Source organism: Gymnodraco acuticeps, unplaced genomic scaffold (genome assembly GCF_902827175.1).
Source record: "Gymnodraco acuticeps unplaced genomic scaffold, fGymAcu1.1, whole genome shotgun sequence".
In the NCBI taxonomy this organism is placed as follows: domain Eukaryota; kingdom Metazoa; phylum Chordata; class Actinopteri; order Perciformes; family Bathydraconidae; genus Gymnodraco; species Gymnodraco acuticeps.
Window position 1 is genome coordinate 34,785 of NW_022990405.1, and position 23,556 is coordinate 58,340.

At 44.1% G+C, this 23,556-nt stretch overlaps 1 protein-coding gene across 5 annotated transcripts; it reads left to right on the plus strand.

Annotated features, from left to right (window-relative positions):
* Positions 1-1,565: 1,565 nt before the first annotated feature.
* Positions 1,566-10,714, plus strand: LOC117551838. Of its 5 annotated transcripts, XM_034224894.1 has the most exons (12): positions 1,566-2,174; positions 3,135-3,205; positions 3,409-3,518; positions 6,900-7,031; positions 7,136-7,275; positions 7,592-7,682; positions 7,902-8,067; positions 8,152-8,260; positions 8,909-8,987; positions 9,101-9,242; positions 9,349-9,476; positions 9,842-10,714. In XM_034224894.1, exons 2-12 carry the CDS (start codon positions 3,139-3,141, stop codon positions 10,154-10,156), a joined length of 1,479 nt encoding a protein of 492 aa, XP_034080785.1. In that variant the 5' UTR covers positions 1,566-2,174; positions 3,135-3,138; the 3' UTR covers positions 10,157-10,714. The 5 variants fall into 5 exon arrangements, with proteins under 5 accessions (XP_034080785.1, XP_034080786.1, XP_034080787.1 ...); XM_034224895.1 differs by lacking the exon at positions 1,566-2,174 and having other exon boundaries at positions 2,372-3,205; XM_034224896.1 differs by lacking the exons at positions 1,566-2,174; positions 3,135-3,205; positions 3,409-3,518 and adding an exon at positions 6,125-6,304.
* Positions 10,715-23,556: the final 12,842 nt, after the last annotated feature.

Here is a 23,556-nt window from a genome sequence, read left to right on the forward strand (position 1 = left end):
TCATGTGGCTCGTCAGCGCAGACTCTCGCATCGTTATGTTAGCAAACTTTGCAGGAGGCTACTCGTGGGCTTGACCCTCGTCTTAGCCATGGCTTGTATTTGTCTTCTGCTAGCCAACGCTCGTTGAAACTGCAACCTCCTGGCACACTGTCATCTATCACTCTCATCAGAATGCCCAGGTCACACGTAACACAAACACTTGCAGGTCGCGCGCATAGCGCGGGAAGGTGCAGCGGAGCTGTTTTATGTAGAAGCGAAGCAATTCTTTTATTTCAATCTAAAAAGCGAACTATTCAGTCAGACAGCAATTTATTGTAAAAGTAAAACATTTACATTTTCAAGCACTTTATCTCAATTTCAAGCACCATTCCCAAAATTCAAGCACTTTCCCAACCTTGAAAACACCACGTCAAATTTCAAGCATTTTCAAGGATTTCAAGCACCCGTACGAACCCTGAAAGCATTTGTTTGTATTTGCTTTTACACATTTAAAAAGAAAAGGTGAATACAGAAGCACATTAAAACTAAAGTATCAATGTATGTCACATTTAACCAACTAGTGCCCACATGCATGGGTCATATTTAAATCAGTACATTAAATGGTATATTATTCAATGTTGTAGTGCCGGGAGATAGGAGTCGGAGGCGGTGCATCGAAGGTATGTAGCTGGCTTTAATGAGCAGCAGAAACGGACATGTTGTCGGGTCGCAGCCCGGGAAGACAAGAGAAAGAAACCAGGAGGGAACACAATATATACAGTGGGGCAAAAAAGTATTTAGTCAGCCACCAATTGTGCAAGTTCTCCCACTTAAAAAGATGAGAGGCCTGTAATTTTTATCCTACACTCTAAAAAACAGTGGGTTATTTCATCTACCCAACCATGGGGTTATGAAATGTTTAACCCATTCTGGGTTATTAATATGGTATTGGGTTATTTTTGTGCAACCCAAGTACTGGGTCAAAATATTTTTGTCTACCCAACCATTTGGTTATGAAATGTTTAACTCATTCTGGGTTATTTATATGGTATTGGGCAGGGGCGGCGGGTGCTGTAGGCTAGGGAAGGCTAAGCCTTCCCAAATATTTGTGTCACTGCATCCTGGTAAAATACAAATATAGGCTAATGTATAATGTCTGTGTCTTTGACATTAGCGCTGCTAGCCACCCGCTAGCCCTGTACTACGAAGCCAGTTCAACATACCCTGGATATGTTTGAATAACAAACAAACAAACGAGATCTCGCTAAGCGGTCCTACGACGCTGGTTATCAACTCGGTAAATCAAGCCAGGGTTTCTCTCACCAGATCTGACTTTAATTACATTTGACTCGAGTGTTTCGTGAACATAATGTATTGCTTAAAATAATACTTCTGCATACAGTATGTGACACTGTAAGTGTTGCACGGCCAGATATGGCTGGAGAAGCTGACTCAGATAAGGAAATATATGATATATTATAATATTATATGATCGATGATCTGATTGATGATGTAATATGAATGATAAGTGCGACACGTCGGCGTCTTCTCTGCATACGGCAGTTTAAACTGTATTTCCTTTATCCTGTAATATGACTTGAGAGATTTAAACTCTGCACACTGAGTTGATCTCTTTTCTATAGATGCCGGAGGCGGGCAGCGTCAGGTAAAAAAAGTGATTAAGCCTTTCCAAACCTGAGCCTCACGCGCCGGCGCCGCCTATGGTATTGGGTATTGGTTTGCATGAATCGCAACCATTTCACATGTATTAGATTCATTCATGTTGAGATAAACTGAGACAAAGGGATTAGGGTATATCTGATTCCCACTCCAGAGCAGAAGGTGGCGGTATAACCACCAATAAACTGGATACCAACCACAGTCTATGATACCAACTAATGTAAACAGAGACAAAAATCAATCTACTTTTAAATGTTCACGGTTGTAAAGATGTGAAACAACAAACATGGCTTGAACAATAAGGCATGCTACATTATTGACTGCTCTTGGACACTTCCATGGATGTATTAAGAGAACTCTGCCATGGTTTGATTTTGACCGCGATCTGGCGGGAAAGGGTTTCCCCTGCATCCTGTGTGCACTCGCGATATTTGGGCATAACCGTAAACTTAACCATCATCATCGCGAGAGAGGATCATTGAGACAATAAAGACCGTTGGCGAAAGTTGGAGGAGGTAAGCAGAACACATTGTCATCTAACTGTGAAGCTGTTAATAAATGTCATCAACTGCTAGTCCATGAGCGATATTGTGGTAACGTTGATAGTTAATTTGTTATTTAGTGTTATTTTTTATCTCACTTAAAAAGCCGAATGAGCCGACGAACATGCTAAAGCTAACGTCGTTAACTAGCTAGTCTGTGTAACTAGCTAGTCTGTGTAACTGCCAGTTAGGGAGATGGTTCAAATATAGGATATCAGGATTGAAAACTAAAGGACGGTAGCATTACCCTGGGAAAGTTAAACGGAAAGTGTGCTACCCCAGGCGCTTATATATGTCAGTAATATCAGCCCCTTTTACAAAGGAATGTTGCGCCGTTATTCGGCTGCGTCACGTAAAGTAGCTGCCAAGCTAGCTGCCATGCGGAGCTAGCTGCCATGCGGAGCTGACTGCCACTGTGGTTTTCGCTCTGCAGTTAATGTTACGTGACGGATGCCGCTCTGCCAGTGTCGGTAGTCGCACTCTCTGTCTGATAAGGGGACTGATAAGGTTTGGTGTAAAAAAAAAGCAGGTTCTCTGTAACTTAACTTTCATTGGTCTCTCAATTTTTCACAGCAATTTGTGACTGCAAAAGTTCCTGTGGCTGCTGTCCGTAGTTGGTTAACTAATCTTGCTCTATTGTGGGTTGACCTGTTTCTAGCAGTCACAAAAGTGTATCACTCTATATAAAAATAAAGGCTTTGATATAACCATAAGTCTGCAGATAAAATACAATGCTAATAACCATAGTAAGTGGGGCTCATGTGTGCTAAATACAACAGGTAATACAAATAAATAAATAGGAGAAGCAGACATTTGTCAGTTTTAGTAGCCTCATCAACTGAATAAATTAGCCCCAGAAGTGAGGTTGAAGTCATGCAAATGTACATTTTATGTTTTGTTTTAATTAAGCTCTTTATGTGTTTTTTGTCTCAGATCAATGGACGATTTTGTGTGTGACACGTTGACACAGTGGCAGTTGACAGACGTTATTGATAGATTTAAAGGTAAGAACATGTTTTTTTTTACGTTCACAGCAAGCAGATGGTCTGTATAGCTAGGTAAAGGAATTATTTGAAATGGCATTGACTGCATTGTATTTTATGTTACTGAAAATGCATTTTTATTCCAATAGCTTCCATGTAATTAGCCTCTTATTTTTTGCTGTTCTCCATGGTTTAAATAGATGTCCTTGTTTTTTGTTTTTCAGACGAGGGAATTGACGAGGAGAGTTTTCTTCTTTTAGACGAGGGGACCATCAGCCAATTGATTCCAAAAGCTGGCCCCAGGCTTAAGTTCCTCAAAAAATTTAGAGGACTTGTAAGTATAGTTAGATCACTGCAGATGTGAGAGGCTACACCCCTCCCCCACACACGCATATTAATTCTGAGGATTTGTTCAAATTTGTGAGCAGATGGCATATATTTGCTTTAAATGCAAAAGGCAAATTCCAGGGGATGCCAAGACTCTCTTTCAACATTTACGTGCAGTACATCATGTAAACCATTCATCAACATATTTCCAATGTAGTGAAACTGGTTGTGGTAGAACATTTTCTTTTATAAGGTCTTATAGAAGACACCTATTAAAGGAGCATGAAAACCAAAGTGATACTCTCGATGATCCCCTTGAAGGTCCAGCCCAGCCTGTTGACATACAGCTTGCTGAAAATGAGCCTGTACAGGGAGATGAGGAAGTTGAGGATGAATGGGATGAACTAGGGCAAGATGACATGACCAACCGGGTAGCCCTTTTTTTAGCTCATCTGAGGTCTAAACCTTCTTTGACATTCTCTAACTTAAACTTTATGGTTCAACACACCTCTAGTTTAATTGGCGATATTGTCGGCAAACTAGAATCAAAGACTATGTCTTTATTTCGTCATTTTGGTCTTGATCAAAGCCCAGAGGTAGAAGAGCTTGGGCTGGAGTTCTTGGAATTAGCCGAGCCTTTCAAAGGACTTGATACAGATTATAAACAAATGCAGTATTTTGCTAAATCAGGAAACTTCATTCAGCCAGTTGAGGAGATTTTCACTGGGGGGGCATCCTTTGTTCAGCAAAGGGCCTCTGCCACTGGCACTGTGCGACAAGTCTCAGTTCGTGATACATATCAGCGTATTCCGCTGCAGCGCCTTCTAACCAAGCTACTTGAAATTCCTGGGGTTTTACAGGCCATGCAAGAATGGCAGCAGAGAGAGAGTGATGCTCTTCAGGATTTATTTGATGGGCAGTTTTGTAAAACGCATCCACTGTTATTAAAAGAGGTTTCGATCCCACTTATGATTTACCAAGATGATTGTGAGACAGTCAATCCGCTTGGGTCTAAGACTGGGGTTCACAAGTTAGGATTTATATATTTCACCCTAAAAAGCTTGCCACCAGACCTGCTATCAAGTTTGCAGTCACACTTCCTTTTAGCAGTGTACAAATCCGATGACGCTAAGACCTATGGCCTTGATGCAGTGCTGCGCCCTATTGTGGAAGAGATCAGGTGTCTTGAGAGGGATGGCATCACTGTTGATACCCCCAACTTTCAAGGTGTTGTTAGGTTTACAGTGGTCCAGGTAGTGGGAGACAATTTGGGCGTGAATGCCATGCTTGGCTATATTGAAAGCTTCTCTGGAAATTATATGTGTCGGTTTTGCAGAATACATAAGGATGCCCGGAGGTCTCAGACGCTGGCAGATCCTGCACTATTGCGTGATGTCAATAGTCATGAGGAAGATTTGCGTACAGCCGACCGCTCCCAGACAGGCCTGAATAGAGACAGTGTCTTGAATGACTTGTCTTTCTATCATGTAACCGACAACATAGCACCTGACATCATGCATGATATACTGGAAGGCGTAGGGCCATATGAAGTCAAGCTTGTGTTGACTTCGCTGATTGAGCAGAAACATCTAACACTTGACAAACTAAACTACAGAATCACAAGCTTTGACTACGGCTTTTGTGATAAGGGTAACAAACCTTCTGTAATTAGTAAGGATGATCTAAAAAAGGTTAAAGGCGCCATGCATCAATCAGCAGCTCAAATGTGGTGCCTACTTAGGTTGCTGCCGACAATGACCTGGTCCCCATGCATAGCAAGGAATGGAAACTTCTCCTACTATTACTGTTATGTATGGAGTTCATCTTCTCTCCTTCTCTTACTGTTGAAGCAACACTGTACTTAGCTAAAATCCTTGAAGAGCATCACTCTCTCTTCCTGCAGCTCTATCCTCTTCACCATTTGCTGCCAAAACACCACTTCATGCTCCATTACCCAAGAGCCATTCAAAAGCTCGGACCCTTGACTCAGTTTTGGGCTATGAGATTCGAAGCGAAACACAACTTTTTTAAACGGGTTAGCCATGTAACATGCAACTTCCGAAACATTTGCAAAACCATGGCCTTTCGCCATCAGATAGCGCAGTGCTATAATTTGCTGTGTGGAACTGTGTTGAGCCACAATACAGAAGTTGGTCTAGGGCACACTACCTTTCTGGCCAACATTGAGGGAGTTAAAGACATCGAAAGTGGTCTAACAGGCATTCCCCTTTTCAGTGAATTGTATGAACCAGCCTTGGTTACCTTTAAGGGAACTGCATATCGAGCGGCATGACTGTATTCCTGTCTTATGACCCAGATGGGGAGCCCCAATTTGGTCTCATAAAGTCCATTTTAGTACTAGACCAAACATCACACACACCAACAATAAAACTTGTTGTACAGAAGTGGGAAACACAATGGTTTGATAGGCATTTCTTTGCATACAGTGTGATTCCCACTCAAGTTTTGGCAGCTGTTGATGTGAGAGAGCTGCTTGATCACCATCCCCTACATGCAGTGAAGTCATTCAGCGAGACTGATGACAGTTTATACATTTCACTGCGCTATAGACTTTTTTAGAAAATCAGCTTACTGCCACCAAGTGTGTGTACAGTAGGTATGACACTTTGTAAATAGCATTTTGACTCGTCAAGTCCATTTTTTCCTGCCATATTTGTTTAGTGGTTAGCTATAAATGCTGCTTAAAAGGTGCCTTTGGACTACCGGGATGATCATGCGATGGAGTACTGGGATGTTTCTGTAAATACTGGGATGGATGTGATAAATTGTACAGTAAGTATTTTTTGTTTAATCTGTCTACATATCGTTGCTGTTGGGCAGAAACCTTGTGTCTCCATATTTAAACTATGTTTTTTATATTTGTAAATGTACTAATTCGTCATAGTGTTGTACAAAAGTAGTTCAAATAGATCTACAAGCTCCCAATGTCAAGAGCTTGTCGATTGGCTATTTCACAATTTTTAAATGTTAAAAATTATAAAAGGAACAATTTTGGACATACACGGTTTCCACCCGACGGTGACGATGTACAGTAGTAGTCACTGTCAGTTAAGAAGTTACATGTTTGTTTTATATCTTTTTCAATTTGCCGCAGATCTGCATGGTCCAAACTTGTCGCATTTTTCATTCACTCGGGTGAAGGGTTTCTGAGTGGTTTTGTGTCTGCTTAGGGGTCAATATAAACCATACTTTACACAGGTCTCTGAATTTATCAAAACTTTGGCGTGGTGCATATCTCTCACACCATGCATACTGTGTGCAGTCTTCTGAGTCCGCTGGTGTGGTACACTGATTTACATTACTGATGCTCATCCTGCAATTCTAGGTGGCTGTCACTGTTTGTTACATTAACCTGGGTTCTGTTTAGATTGAACCTGCTGTGCCACCTACAAGTCCTGATGTCCAACCAACTGCCACAACTCCACCCTCCATGGAGGACCAAACGGCACCTGTCGTACCAGCGATGATACCTCAAACACTACATATAATTCCACAATTTGTAAGCTCCACTTTTTAAGACTTGGGTTTCACTTTTTTCTTTAATCAACACTAAAGAGTAATAAACGATATCTGTGATGTTGTCCCTTCTTGCAATTTTCTCAGGATATCCGCCAGATTCTCACAGGCTCAACTGAAGGCAAGCTGATCCTGGGGAGCCTTGATGAGGATGTGATCATCCCTTCGCAAAGAAAGTGCCTTGTCCGTATTTTGGTGTCTCACCTCATGGAGAAGTTTGGAGAGAGGTAATTAAAAATAGTGGGTTTTTTTTCTTGTTTTTGCTGAATGTTATGTTAGTTTGAAAAAGGTATATGAATCTTCTTTCAGGGGAAAAGAATAAGACGGGACACTACTTTCAAGTCTGACATTTACCTAGACCACCAACATAAACATGCACAACACATGTACCAAAACACACGTTCAGTAGTGTTTTTAATTTATTAGGATGCCTATTAGCTGCAGAATATGCTACAGCCATTATACTGGGGTGCAACACATGTTTTAGAAATACTTAAGATCTAATTTGACTCTGCTGGTAATTTAGTTTTTCTGTGTTTGCAGTCCTACCAGTGAGACAAAAAAGGCCTTGGCTGCAGCTTTGATTCATGGGTTTCCCTCCTTGAAGGACGAGTCGGACTCAAGCAGTGGCTTCGTAAGTAATTAACATTTTATTGAGGAATTGATGCTAAAACAAGTCAGTTGAACACAATATAACTCATCTCCCAGCACCAGAGTACTGGACTTCTGTGCTGTTTGATGCCCGGTGTTGTCAGACAGACATACAGACAAACCCTGTTCTAGATGGCTCAGCCACATGTTGTCGCCACGCTATCAAAATGTGCCTTCACCAAAGACTTTCATTTCTTGACAGGGATACTGGTTCACCCCAGGACGGAACCGCCGCCCAGCCACTGGATTCCTCGAAGAGAGGCTTCGGAACGTCAGAAAGAGGATGAGAAAACCGGCCAGGTCACAGAGCACGCAGCAGACACCACCACAAAGTAGTGAAGCTAGCACTCGTAGGACATTCATACCAGGTAATCGTTGGAACTGAATAATTTGTTTAAGCAATACAGACATATAATTTGAGATTGTTAATATCCTTATGTGTACTTTTATAGAATGTACCATATCGGAAGAAAGAGCCATACAGTGTAAAGAATGGCTGAAACACAATTCGCAGCCCCTCAACCAGGTGGAGCAATACATGCAGGATACAGCAGTGTACAGGTCAGTAGGAATGCACTGAGGACACTAGCTGCAGCACTCATTCAATGTCATTTTGCCTATGCATGCACCTCATGGTACTGTAGCACCTCAAGTCATTCAAATCTGAACTACAGACTTCTCAAAACAAACTACTACTAGACCTCTCACACCTATGACCTAACCCCTGCTCATTATGATGCTATAGTGGGATGGCTCAGGGGAGGACAGAGTACAGCAACTTGCAATGGGCCTGGTTTTCAAGGGACCAGTGCCATGTACCTGTCAAAATAAAAGGGCACAACACCAGTGGGAGCTCCATTACTCTCTTTCCCCCCCCCCCCCATAATCGGCACAAACATGGGGATGAATGCATTTTACTATTATGCTACCAAAATGTGGAACACCCTACCACCAGCCATCAAGAAAGTGCAACTCCTTACCCTCCAAAACTGCCATACAAGAGCACCTGTCTGCAACTGCTGCCATAAAAGAGCACCTGTCTGCAACTGCTGCCATAAAAGAGCACCTGTCTGCAACTGCTGCCATAAAAGAGCACCTGTCTGCAACTGCTGCCATACAAGAGCACCTGTCTGCAACTGCCCTTAGGGCTTTTTGTGATATCCTTTTAACATTCTTGTACTGCTGTACTTTCTGCAAACTATCAAACAGGGCCAAGTCTTTAAGGGAAAACGGGTGGGACATTCAAGGGATCCGCCAAGAGTTCCCACATCTATTCACTCCAGGCATGGTAAGTTAGGAAGGAGTATATGTTTACATATGATGTGGATGCATTGTTTATAACAATCTTTTATCAGTATGTCAGCTGCCACATTGAATTTTCTTTTTCAATTTTTCATTTAGATTGCACAGGACTTTCAGATCCTACATGGAGAGGCTGCGCCTAAGCTCTTCGAAACCTGGCTACCTTTGTTTAAAGACAAGATCCTGCACCTGGCGAGACGGGAAGGGAAACTTATCTCGTCGCTTGATGGATTAACACCCGGTAATACATTGTTATATTGTACAGCAGACTTTATTTTGCTACTAAATGACCAATTCACAGATATGCCATGCCACATATTGATACCTATAAAATTGTCTTCCTACAGATTGTTTGGGGGAACTTGCTCTGAGCCAGTTACCAACACTGCTTCCACCAACTGTCTACAGGGTTGGCCGAAAAGTGTTCCGGTACACTATCGAGGAGTCTAAGTTGGCCTTCATTGATCATAAGCCTGTAAGTCCCTCTGCATATCTAAAGGGAAATGTTATTCTTTTAATCACTTGAACCCAGCATCCATATTCTTGGGGGGGGTGGCGGGGACATTAGCCAAACATGGCAGCTAGATCGGCTATTTTTGGCGAAGAGATTTGGTGAAGATGGAAAACAGTGGTCTAAAGTACAGAGCCAACCCAGGTCCAGTTTAAGTGGTTAAGAATGTGCCTGACTGCCTGTTATTCCTGGGCTCAAGAATAATTCAAAACATTGTTTCTGAATATGCATTGTATCAGCCACTGCCAAATCTTGCTTACTCTTTGCTTTTGCACAATCTTTTACTTTGTTTAATTTATCTTGTCTTTTGTTCTTTATTTCTTTCTCAGGTTGGAACAAACTTGGTAGAGTACCTCCATGAGGCGAAGGTGTCAAGACCTTACCCATATGTCCTGTCCCTGGGAAACGATATTTGGCACACCTCTCAGGCGTTCGTTATTCTTGATGGGGAGGCGTTGGAACAAAACACATTGCTTCAGGCAGTAGATGTCTGTTTCAAGGTATTCTATATCTTTGACATCGACTACACAAAGCAGTGTGAAGCTGTATGGAAATTCCTCCAAAATGCAGTGTACGAAATCAAGGGAGGAGAGGAGTCAAAACCTGCTACGTCCTTGCGTGCCGCAATACTTGCTTGCAAGTAGACTTGTGGTCTTGATCCTTTTATTTTCTTCTGCTGGTCCTCCTGTTCTATTCTCTCTCTTCTGCTGCTTGGCTCAGAGTAGGGTTCTATCTGGTTAAATTAAATATTGCTGGATTTGTGAAGTGTGTGTGTGTTATGTTCAAAATACTACCTAATGCTCAAAGTATTTTATGAGCAAGTTGTGTGCTAAAAAAAGAGCTAAATGGTGGAAGCATAAATTGTTAAAATGTTTATTTGCACATCTTAGTTTCCTGTAGTTCGGATCACCTAAAGGAGCAGTACATTGTTGTGATCATGTTGGAGGATTTTCTTTGTAACGTTTACATAGCCAGTATATGAACCAGTCATTTCTGAAAAAACGTATGTTGCTATTAGTGGTTCTCAAACCAGAGCTTGTAGATCTGCTAATGTGTGTTGTTTACAGGCTGTACTGTACATGCATAAATGTTAAGTTTTGTTTAAAGAAAGTTTTGCACTTTATTGTGAACTGAATATGTTTGCACTTTATTGAACTGTCAATTGTTATAACAATAAAATGAATATTTTTCTAAGATTCCAACATTGTTTAAAAACGTTTATTGCATATTATATTATTTGCATGACCAAATATAGGATGCATTTTAAAAGGGTTTGTAATTTAAATGTTTAAGAGACATGGGTATTGCATTAAAAACATGACGATAATAACTTGTAGAATTAACCCATCGCAGCTATTATGACCCAGCATTTGGGTGTAATATTTAACCCAATTCATGGTAGAATTAACCCAGGGCTGTAATTAATTTGACCCAGCATTTGGATTAAATGTATAACCCATCTGCTGGGTTAAAATACTCAACCCATTTCGTTGGGTCAAATTAACTACTGCTGGGTTGGTCCAATATTGATCCTGGCGTTGGGTTAAAAAACGACCCAAATTGGGTTGTTTTTAACCCAGCATTTTTTAGTGTGTAGGTACACTTCAACTATGAGAGACAGAATGGGGGGAAAGAATCCAGGAAATCACATTGTAGAATTTTTAATGAATTAATTGGTAAATTCCTCGGTAAAATAAGTATTTGGTCACCTACAAACAAACAAGATTTCTGGCTCTCACAGACCTGTAACTTCTTCTTTAAGAGCCTCCTCTGTCCTCCACTTGTTAACTGTATTAATGGCACCTGTTTGAACTCGTTATCAGTATAAAAGACACCTGTCCACAACCTCAAACAGTCACACTCCAAACTCCACTATGGCCAAGACCAAAGAGCTGTCAAAGGACACCAGAAACAAAATTGTAGACCTGCACCAGGCTGGGAAGACTGAATCTGCAATAGGTAAGCAGCTTGGTGTGAAGAAATCAACTGTGGGAGCAATTATTAGAAAATGGAAGACATACAAGACCACTGATAATCTCCCTCGATCTGGGGCTCCACGCAAGATCTCACCCCGTGGGGTCAAAATGATCACAAGAACGGTGAGCAAAGATCCCAGAAGCACACGGGGGACCTAGTCAATGACCTGCAGAGAGCTGGGACCAAAGTAACAAAGGCTACCATCAGTTACACACTACGCCGACAGGGACTCAAATCCTGCAGTGCCAGACGTGTAGGGATGTTTATCGTTAAGGTTTTAACGGTACTACTACTTTTAACGGTACTACTACTTTTATCGATACCGCTTATCGGTCCGGTCCTTTAACAGTACTCTTATCGGTTCTTTTGGAGAAAAAAATAAGGTAAACTAACTAAACAAATTGTGAACAAAACTAACATTGCTTTTTATTTTAATTAAATACATAATATTTCACATCAAAAGTAATAACAATGTTTTAACAAATCGTATTAAATAATCTGATGACAGAATTGTAAACAGAATAGCTGAAACTTTAACAAAATAAATAACTCAGTTACCTCTAATCATTAACCCATGTTTGCATAATTGAGTTAACTCTGTGTGTTGCTGCTAGCATACATAACACCTGACGTGGAAACGTTACTCGTGGATGGGGCTACAGAGCTACTAGAAAGACAGTGGAACCCGGTGCATCCCTCCGTCTGCATGTGGAGCACTTTTGCTAAATGTTTAGACAAATTGCTCGTGCGCCCTTACATGCTAAACTCTTATAGCACTTTTGGTAACGAGCATTCTCCTCATCGAGACGGGTAAAGTTTAACCACACCTCGGAGCGCGTTCTCTCCGCCATCTCCGCCGTGTGTGTGTTGCTGCATGTAGCAGCTTAGCAGCTGCGTGTGTGTAAACTGCCCCGCCCCCTTGCAAGCAGGCGGGGGAGAGAGATCTCTCGCCTGGATTGGAAAGATCGAAAATACTAAAGACGCATTTTGCACGCTTTTTTCATATTAGAAACGGAGTTGGCAACACTAAAACTGCAATATATTGTTTGTGCAGCAATAATACATATATTTTTTACATGTCTCCAGTACCGATAAAAAGACCGTTAACGTCGGAGCTTAACCGTACCACGGTCTTTAATAATTCAGCCCCGGGGCCCGTTTAATACCGGGGCCCGGGACCCATCCCTAGTCCTGATGGAGAGAGGTTGAAGGAGTGGCTTCGTAAGAAGCATTTCAAGGTCCTGGAGTGGCCTAGCCAGTCTCCAGATCTCAACCCCATAGAAAATCTTTGGAGGGAGTTGAAAGTCTGTGTTGCCCAGCGACAGCCCCAAAACATCACTGCTCTAGAGGAGATCTGCATGGAGGAATGGGCCAAAATACCAGCAACAGTGTGTGAAAACCTTGTGAAGACTTACAGAGAACGTTTGACCTCTGTCATTGCCAACAAAGGGTATATAACAAAGTATTGAAATGAACTTTTGTTATTGACCAAATACTTATTTTCCACCATAATTTGCAAATAAATTCTTTAAAAATCAGACAATGTGATTTTCTGGATTTTTTTTTTTTCTTCTCATTCTGTCTCTCATAGTTGAAGTGTACCTAGGATGAAAATTACAGGCCTCTCATCTTTTTAAGTGGGAGAACTTGCACAATTGGTGGCTGACTAAATACTTTTTTGCCCCACTGTGTGTGTATATATATATATATATATATATTAGGGCTGTCAGTCGATTAAAAATATTTAATCGCGATTAATCAGACATTTTTGATCTGTTTTAAATGTACCTTAGAGGAATATTTTTCAAGTTTTTAATACTCTTATCAACATATGAGTGGACAAATATGCTTTATGCTAATGTTTATTATAATTTGAACAATGACAAATATACTCATGAATATTAAACACAACAACCTCTGAACATTACAAATATTCGCCTCAATTCAACCTGGAACCTAATACAATAAAAATGGTGTGTGTGTGTGTGTGTGTGTGTGTGTGTGTGTGTGTGTGTGTGTGTGTGTGTGTGTGTGTGTGTGTGTGTGTGTGTGTGTGTGTGTGTGTGTGTGTGTGTGTGTGAGTGATGGATCGTTGGAGCTATGTGCAACTCAAGGCATATGCTCGAACGGGAGCTGCCTGGACGCTGCAATCATGTTGTGTGCTGACTTTTCGTACAATGTCCCACTGTCTGGCTTCCTGCATAAAGTCAAGTGCTCGGCACAGTTGTCGGCGAAATGTCGCTCCTCTGTTTTCATTTAAACAGCTCCTTATATCCGTTAGCGCAGCTAGCTAGCACCAGATGCTAACAACAACAATGCACGTAAGGTCTCTCTCTCGCTCGGGCCACACACACACACACCCTCCCGGTCCTCCCGATGGCCAGTCGGTGCCTGCCGGTGAGCGTGGAAGTGTGGTCTGCCACAAGCGGGCGGCAGAAGCGGGGCTGTCAGCATCAGCTTGTAGATGGTATTTTAAACTCGATGCGCTCTGAAACTACGGGGCGGCCGAGGACAAAAAATACACATGCATTAATCGCGTTAAAATAATTAGTGGCGTTAATTTTTTTTTGCAACTTGACAGCCCTAATATATATATATATATATATATATATATGTAACCACATATATGTACGTGCGGAAACAATAGCCCCAACCTGTAGTTCCATGTGTGAATTATGTGTCAGTGTGTTAATAAGTGATCATTACACAGTATGTATTTTGGGAGTGGCTATATACAGGACCGTCCTGTATATAAGGTCTCTGAAATGGCTATATACAGGACGGTCCTGTATATAAGGTCTCTGAAATGGCTATATACAGGACCGTCCTGTACACAACGCCAAATGACTTTATACAGGACCGTCCTGTACATAACCCTCTGAAATGGCTATATACAGGACGGTCCTGTATATAAGGTCTCTGAAATGGCTATATACAGGACCGTACAGGAGACATTTAAAACATATGTCATATGTATTATTGCTACATAAACATTATATTGCAGTCTTAGTGTCGCCAACTCCGTTTCTAATATGCAATATGACTATAAAATGCGTCTATAATGTATTTTCGATCTTCCCAATTCAGACGAGAGATCTCTCCCCCGCCTGCTTGCGAGGGGGCGGAGAGAAGGCGCTCCGAGGTGTGGTTAAACTTTAGCCGTCTCAATGTGGACAATGCTCGTTACCAAAAGTGCAATAACAGTTTAGCATGTAAGGGCGGTAACACGAGCAATTTGTCTAAACACTTATCAAAAGTGCTCCACATTCACACGGAGGAATGCACCGGGTTCCACTGTCTTTCTAGCAGCTCTGTAGCTCCGTCCACGAGTAACGTTTCCACGTCAAGTGTTATGTATGCTAGCAGCAATACACAGAGTTAACTCAGTTATACAAACATGGGTTAATGATTAGAGGAAACTGAGTTATTTATTTTGTTAAAGTTTCAGCAATTCTGTTTACAGTTCTGTCATCAGATTATTTAATACGATTTGTTAAAACATTGTTGTTTCTTTTGATGTGAAATATTATGTATTTAATTAAAAATAAAAAGCAATGTTAGTTTTGTTCACAATTTGTTTAGTTAGTTTACCTTATTTCTTGTCAAAAGAACCGTTAATACTATCGTTAAAAGGACCGGATCGATAAGCAGTATCGATATAAGTAGTAGTACAGTTAAAACCTTAACGATCCGAATAATCGATTAATCGTTTAATTAATCGATAGATTAATTGATTATCAAATGAGTCGTTTGTTGCAGCCCTAGTTTGAAACCAGAGGGTGACCTTCACCAATTTTAGAAATGAAACCTGACATTTAATGGGATTTTCACGTCTTTATCGGCAGAAAAATCGAGTCGCTTTTTATGTAGTCTACAGAAATATGGATATAATTGGTGTACAATTAACGTTTACAGCAGGATAAATTACAAAAATGTACAGCATACTACATACAATTCAAAATACGGTTTCTCCGATTTCTAAAATAAAAATGCCGGCGTAGCCGATAAATGATTTGTGTTGCTTTCAATGCAAAATCACTACACGTCAACGAAATGTCGGCGTATTCTTTAAAAAAAAACCTTCAGTTTTAATAAAACCGAGTAGTCTTTAAAGTATGCAGTGATATCCTTTACAAGTAAAACATTGTGCATTGGAAAATATAAAGTAGAAAATTATTGAAACAACATAAAAAGATAAGCCAAAAAATAGACTGAAATCAGCATAAAAAGCTAAGCAATTGGCATGGAAAGAGATTTAATTGCCACAATTTTATATTGAGGGGAAACTCATTGAAAATAATGTTGTCGTGAGCATATTTATCTGTGAATCCTATCCCTACATTACCACCCGCGAAACTTGCTTAAGCATGATATAATAGCCCGGTCTGTATATAGTCATTTGACGTTAGCTGCAGGACGGTCCTGTATATAGCCATTTCAGATATCTTATCGACAGGACCGTCCTGTATATAGCTATTTCAGGGCTTCTGTGCAGGACCGTCCTGTATATAGCCTCGGCCATGTATTTTTCTAAATATATTTATTTTGGTAGGTTTGCTCTTCCGTAATACATTTTAATTATAATAAAGTACATGTGTCTAATAATACTTACATACTTTTACTTAAATAAGATATGAATGCAGTACTTTAACTGGTAATGGAGTATTTTCACAGTGTGGTGTTTGTACTTTTACTTCAGGATCTGCTACCTGCAGCAAGTGCTGATAAAGGGTCTAAAGTGTTATTAATGTGATAATAAAGTGCTACTGAAGAGTGTAAAGTGTTAATTAAGGGTAAAGGGAACAGACCTGCTCTGTGAATCCGAAGCTGAGGCTGTGAAACAGCGTCCAGTAGTTTCTGGAGTCTCTTGTTCTCCTCTTTGGAAAGAGACAGCTCCTCCTCGAGCTCTGCTATTGTTTGTTCAAACAGAGCAAATGTCTCTTCATTAGCAGCAGTGAGTCGCTGCTTCTTCAACGACAGCAGCATTTGGACTTTACTCATGTTTCCTAGATCACCTTTTCCTGCAGACTCCGTTAAACACACCGTTTCTCTCTGCATCAAACTCTCAATCTGACTAGTGTTGCTAACGTGTTTCCAGCTAGCATGCTAAGCTAGCTCCTATAGTCCGAGGTAAACGCTCCAGAAAAAAGAGCACACAGTCCATTCGGAGGTTTATCCAGACACACAGATGATGGATCAGTAGAGCTGGAGCTCACACACACTTTCTCAGGAACACAGAGAGAGAGAGAACCGTAGCGAGGAGATGCCACGTGGATCCAGCTGCTTCTTCTTCTTCTTTTTCTTCTTCTTCTCTCGATTTTTCGCGGATTGCAAACAGCTTTAAGGTGCATACCGCCACCTACTGTATAAGGGAGTGCATCACCATATCATCCTATCACCACTTGTAGAATTATACCATTGTGTTGTTTACGTTATTTTAAATTATTCCAATCAATCCTGTTTCACTCAAATGCTTAAGAATGGCCTTCCTGCCTCTCTTACCCCCTCACCTTCTGTTCCCAGTGTCTCCATCAGGCTCCACTCCCTTCCACTCTTACCCCCTCACCTTCTGTTCCCAGTGTCCCCATCAGGCTCCACTCCCTTCCTGGTAGCTCTTACCCCCTCACCTTCTGTTCCCAGTGTCAGGGCCGGCCAATTTGCTGCCCTATGCAAGATTTTAGCTGCTTTTCTTTCACTCCACACCCCCTGCATTCTTCAACTTTGCTTTTCCCATTATAAACATTGTGCCTGTCACAGCTAGAGGGTAAGAAATCTTGAAATTTGCCTTCATATATTTTTTTTAAACTGCCATAATTCCCAAACCCTACATTCCTGAGACATAATATTTCATGACAAACGTAGGAAAACATCTTGTAGCTTGAAAAATGACAAATAATTAAGCAATAATAATTAAACAAATTGCCTCTTGAGGGCATGAAGTGACAACAACTTTCAACATGCCTCCATTAAAGCCCATTGTAATTTCAGGCTGATATTTCCTCACGGTAGCAGCCACACACCTTTTAGTTAAACTGCCAAAAAGCCCACATTATTAACCCGAAAGTCAGAGGCGCGGGAAGGTATTTTGAGTGAGGGTGCTGAGGGGCTGGACTCCAGTGAACACTATTACGGGCACTATAGAGCACGCACAAAAACACACAGTACACCCGCGACTGCTACAATGAAGGCTCGATAATCAGCTCACGGCATATAGGCAGGGGTAAAGTGCTATTTTCTACGAGTGGGGAGTGGACCTCACCTCCTCCTTACATACAGTATTGCCAAAGCTCTGTATGGTTGTAACATCTATACACAAATGCACACAAATAAACACATAAACAGTTATAAACAAACTGCAAAGAACATGATTTTTTTTTTTTTTACAAGGAATACAGATTCATTTCATTCATATAATACATTAATATAAAATAGAATATGATATACTTAAGATACATAAGATGTGAGACCTGGTGTATCTGCTCATTCCGGTTCCCTCAGACTGTGGCAGGCAGAGACAAACTGTCCTGCCACAATGCAGCTCTCTTTATATTCCCCGAGAAGTATTTTTAGTTTTTCATTTTCATTTTTAAATAATTGAGGATGCTTATGGTTGAGTTTTGGGAAGAATTGTTTCCATACAGGTTCAAAAGTGGGGCATTGTGTGAGGAAGTGCTGCTCTGTCTCCACAGCAGTTCCTCCACACTGTTGGCATGATCGCTCCTCTTTTGGCAGCCAGGTTTTCTTGTTCCTGTTGCTATGGCCAGGCTCTCTCTCTCTCTCTCTCTCTCTCTCTCTCTCTCTCTCTCTCTCTCTCTCTCTATCTCTCTCTCTCTCTCTCTCTCTCTCTCTCTCTCTCTCTATCTCTCTCTCCTCTCTCTCTCTCTCTATCTATCTCTCTATCTCTCTCTCTCTCTCTCTATTATATTATTGAGGTAGAATTGTCCGGGGCTACACATGTATTTTTACCAACAATGTGGAATTTATTGGCTACATATTACCTCAGATTATGCACAGCGGGAGCAGCAATAACGGCAAATAATAATTTCAGACAGGCGAGCTCCGCACGCCTGCCTGCTGCTAGGGGGTGCTGCAGCTCCCTCAATACCCCCCCTTCCCGCACCCATGTGTTCATAACAAAACATAACGTGGGAGAAAAATATGTTTCTATCTAAACGTAATTGAGAATGCAGTTTAGTTCTGTGGGAACGTAATTTTTAGGAGACAGGGTTGAGCACACACACAAAATGCTTAAATCATCAGACTACATTAATATTTTAATAGTAAAACAATAAAAGCAATGAATAATAACACTTTACTTTATTCAACAAAAAAAGAAATGAACCTTAATTAGATATGGATATTAAGAAGGTCTTCAAAAATTATCTCGCAAATATCCAAAAAACAACATAGTATAGTATTTGGAATATATGCAAAAAAAGACATACTGTAGAATAGCATGTCCAAACTTCGCACAAAAACATTATAATATAGTACGTTGAATGCAGGCAAAAAAACACAAAATACTTAAGTCTGTCAGAAATATGAAAAAACAACATATATGTCCAAGAAATATGTTGAAAATATGTAAAAAAACAACACATCCTCACTCTCAGGTCGGCCTATGTTGACGTTATGTCAAGTCCCCTGTGTCAACACACTCTCACTCCATAATCGTCCAGGAGCGACGTTTGGTCAGTGTCCGTGGCGTGCAGTTGTGACGCTCCTAGGCTCCTTCAGCTTCATAAAGGGACGCAAATAGCTTTCAACTGATTGCAATGTATTCCCATCTGCGGCGGGATTTGACGCTCATGGAAGCACGGCATTCGTTTGTGTCGGCTGCCCTTAAAGGCAATGTGAGCGTCCATTCCCATTGGATAACGGAGAATTGTACACCCGGAAGTAAGTATTCCCCTTACTGTCGATTGATTTTACAGTGATATCTGCACTACTCATCGACTCAAAAACACCAGATTATCCTTGTTAATTATTGGATTGGTTTAAATTGTGTGCAATGTGTTAACTGTGTTTGTTATTCTCGCGTCCAGGAGAGAAGCTTTAAAAGGAGACTAAATGGAGTCTCTGAGAAGGTTCAAATGGTACTTTAATTAAAAAAGGTGCAGTAATGTTACAAGCAGAAGATGGTTCAGTCAGAAAAACAGCTGTGTTCTGGCTCTCGTGAGTGAAGGAAAGAGAGCGAGCTCCACCTTTCCAGCTGTTAAATATCTTCTGCTGGCTCCTCCCTGTGGGCCAGTTGGCACTGCTGTGAGCCGACCCTCCACGTCTCCAATGTTCGTTGTTGCGCATAACAGAGTATTCAGACATTTGTAGTGCCGTGAAAAGAGAGTCGGAGGCGGTGTATTAAGAATGGAGTTCCAATCTTTATTATCCATTACTTTCAGAGAGGTTAACACATGCACTGCTCTGCCTGATGAGCTAGCAGGAATGGCAGCTAAAGCTACAGGTGTTCCCCACTAAAGGGTCCGTGTGGCAACACAATAAGCAAGGTGAATTATGTCCAATAACGTGTCACCACACAAGCCCCCCCAGAATTCACACATAAACAAAATCAGCATGGCGGGGAGGAACGACACGCCGACCCCCACGACTCCTGAGCACGGGAGTCGGAAAAGTGACTCCCGCCTGTGCGGCCCCCGGAAGGGGAGGGACCGGAACAACAGGTCTTAAATCCGTGACAGGGGACGAGGCCGGGGGGCGGCCCCGTCGCGGAGGTCGAGCCAGCACCACAGGCTGGTCCAAGTCCAGGTGAGCAGCCTTCACCCGGTCCACCGAGACGTGCTCGGCCTTGCCACCCAGGTCGACCACCAGGTGCTTGTCCCCGTGCTCCAAGACCCGGAAAGGCCCATCATAAGGGGGCTGCAGGGGGCCTCTGTGCGCATCGTGCCGGATGAACACGTGCTCCGCCGAGCGGAGCTCTGCGGGAACCTGGGACACCTGAGTACCGTGCTGAGTAGTAGGGATCGGAACAAAGGCCTCAGCGGCGTCACGCAGGAAAGCCCGCTGGGCCGACGCCGACCAGGGAGCCGATGCATTTGGGAGGAAATCCCCCGGAACTCTCAGCGGCTGACCGTAGACCATCTCCGCTGTAGAACACTGCAGATCTTCCTTAGGTGCGGTCCTCAGGCCCAGCATCACCCAGGGCAGCTTGTCGACCCAGTTACCGTCCGTAAGGCCGGCCTTGAGGGCCGCCTTCATGGAGCGATGAAAGCGCTCGCAGAGACCGTTAGCCTGAGGGTGGTAAGCGGTAGTCCTGTGCAGCTTAACCCCCAAACCGCCTGCCACAGCGTTCCAGAGCTCGGACGTGAACTGAGAGCCCCTGTCTGAGGAAATGTCTGACGGGGTGCCAAAACGACACACCCACGTTGCAATGAAGGCCCGGGCAACGTCTGCGGCTGATGTCGAAACGAGCGGAACCGCCTCCGGCCAACGGGTCGTCCTGTCCACCATGGTGAGGAGGTAGGAAAACCCCTGAGAGGAAGGCAACGGACCAACCAGGTCAATGTTGACGTGATCAAACCTCCTCTCAGGCACCAGGAAACGCTCCAACGGGGCCTTCGTGTGGCGGTGCACCTTAGCGCGTTGACAAGCCACGCACTCCCTGGCCCAAGTCCTCACGTCCCTTTTCAGTCCTTGCCAAACGAACTTCGCCGCTACCAAACGGACCGAAGGTTTAACGCCGGGGTGTGACAGGCCGTGCACAGCCTCGAACACAGGACGCCTCCAGCTGGCAGGGACGACAGGCCGCGCCAGGCCCGTAGAGACGTCACACAGGAGAGTAATGCCCGCGTCGCCGAACACCACGTCCTCCAAGCGCAGCCCCGCGCTCTCCACCTTCAGGGCCTGGACGCCGGGATCTATGACCTGGTCTGCCGCCATGCGAGTATAGTCCAGGCCCAACTGGACGGCACCGATGACGACCCTGGAGAGGCAATCAGCAACCAGGTTCGACTTGCCAGCCACGTGCTTAATGTCCGTAGTGAACTCCGATATGTAGGACAGCTGCCGCTGCTGACGTGCCGACCAAGGCTCCGCCACTTTTGACATGGCAAAGGTGAGCGACTTGTGGTCGACAAACGCCGTAAATTCACGGCCTTCCAGCATGAAACGGAAGTGCCGCACGGCCAAATAAAGTCCGAGGAGCTCCCGGTCAAAGGCGCTGTATTTGCGTTCTCTAGGCGTCAGCTGGCGGCTGAAAAAGGCGAGCGGCTGCCAAGCGCCCTCCACCCACTGCTCGTGCACTGCGCCGACCGCGTAGTCTGACGCGTCCGTGGTGATGGAGATGGGAGCCGTAGATGATGGGTGTGCCAGCAAAGCCGCCTGAGCCAACGCGGTCTTGACCTCAGCAAAAGCGCCGTCCGCCTCTGCTGTCCAGTCGATCTCCTGGACGGGGGTCTTGCCTTTCAACGCTTCATACAGCGGCCGCATGATGTGTGCGGCCCGGGCGATGAAACGGTGGTAGAAAGTCACCATCCCCAGAAACTCACGGAGCGACCGGGCTGTGAGCGGGCGAGGAAACGCTGCAACAGCCTCCACCTTCGCTGGCAGAGATGTCGCACCGCCCTTGGTGACGCGGTGCCCCAGGAAATCGATGTCCGACACCCCGAACTGGCACTTTGCAGGATTGATGATTAATCCGTGTTCGTTGAGCCGTGTGAAAAGGGCTCGGAGGTGGGACAGGTGCTCCTGCACTGAAGCGCTGGCGACGAGTATGTCGTCGAGGTAAACAAACACAAACGGCAGGTCCCGCAGCACCGAATCCATCAGGCGCTGGAACGTCTGAGCGGCATTCTTGAGTCCAAAAGGCATCCGCAGGAACTCAAAAAGTCCAAAAGGCGTTATCACTGCTGTCTTGGGAATGTCCAGGGGGTGCATGGGCACCTGGTGGTATCCACGCACCAGGTCCACCTTGGAAAACACCCCTGTACCGGCCAGATGCGCCGAAAAGTCCTGAATGTGCGGCACCGGATAGCGGTCAGGCGTAGTGGCGTCGTTGAGTCGGTGGTAATTCCCGCACGGGCGGAACCCGCCGTTCGATTTGGGAACGACGTGCAGGGGGGAAGCCCAAGGACTGTCGGAGCGGCGGACAATGCCCAGGCGCTCCATGGTTGCGAACTCCGCCCTCGCTACAGCCAGCTTAGAAGGGTTCAACCGCCGGGCCCTGGCGTAGACAGGAGGCCCTCCGGTAGTGACGTGGTGTTCCACGCCATGCTTAGTGGTAAGCGCAGAGAAGGTGGGTAGCGACAGGTCTGGAAACTCGGCCAACAGTCTGAGAAACGTGTCTGCACCTGACAGCGAGCCTGACAGCCCGTCGTACGCTGCGCTGCCAAGTGTGCACACGAGGGAAGAAAACGTTAAGGCATCAACCAAACGCCTATTCTTAACGTCCACTAAGAGTCCATGAGCACACAAAAAATCCGCTCCGAGGAGGGGAAAAGAAATGTCCGCTGTCACAAAATCCCAGCTGAAACGCTGTCCTCCGATGCACAAACACATAGGCCTCACGCCGTACGTGCGAATGGGACTGCCGTTAGCCGTCGTCAATCGCGGTCCGTGCCCCCCACGGGCGACGTCTTCACTCGACGCTGGAACTACGCTCCGTTGAGCGCCCGTGTCACACAGAAACAGGCTCCCCGAAACGCTGTCGCTGACGAAGAGGAGCCTGCACGTGCCGCCGACGCTCAGAGCCACTACTGAGCGCCGGCCCCTCCGTTTCCCGGGGGTTTGTAGCTGCACGGAGCGATGCATCTCTTCGCCCTTGTCCCTAAACGTGCGTGGTAAACGCACTCTCCGGCGTCTCCACGCCGGCTAGCCACAGCCGTGTCCGGCCTCCGCCACGCTTTCTTGACTGCCGGTGGGCCGCTGAGCGTCGCGGCTAACGTCTCTGCCCCGGGCTGTTGCGTAGCCAGGAAAAAACGATCCGCTTCCTCAGCCAAAGCACGGGGCTCCGTGACAGGCGTGTTGGCCAGCGCCGTCTGTACCCGGGGAGGCAAGTGACGCAGGAAAATCTCCGTGAATAAAATACGGGGATCTTCCCCCCCTAGCAGATTTA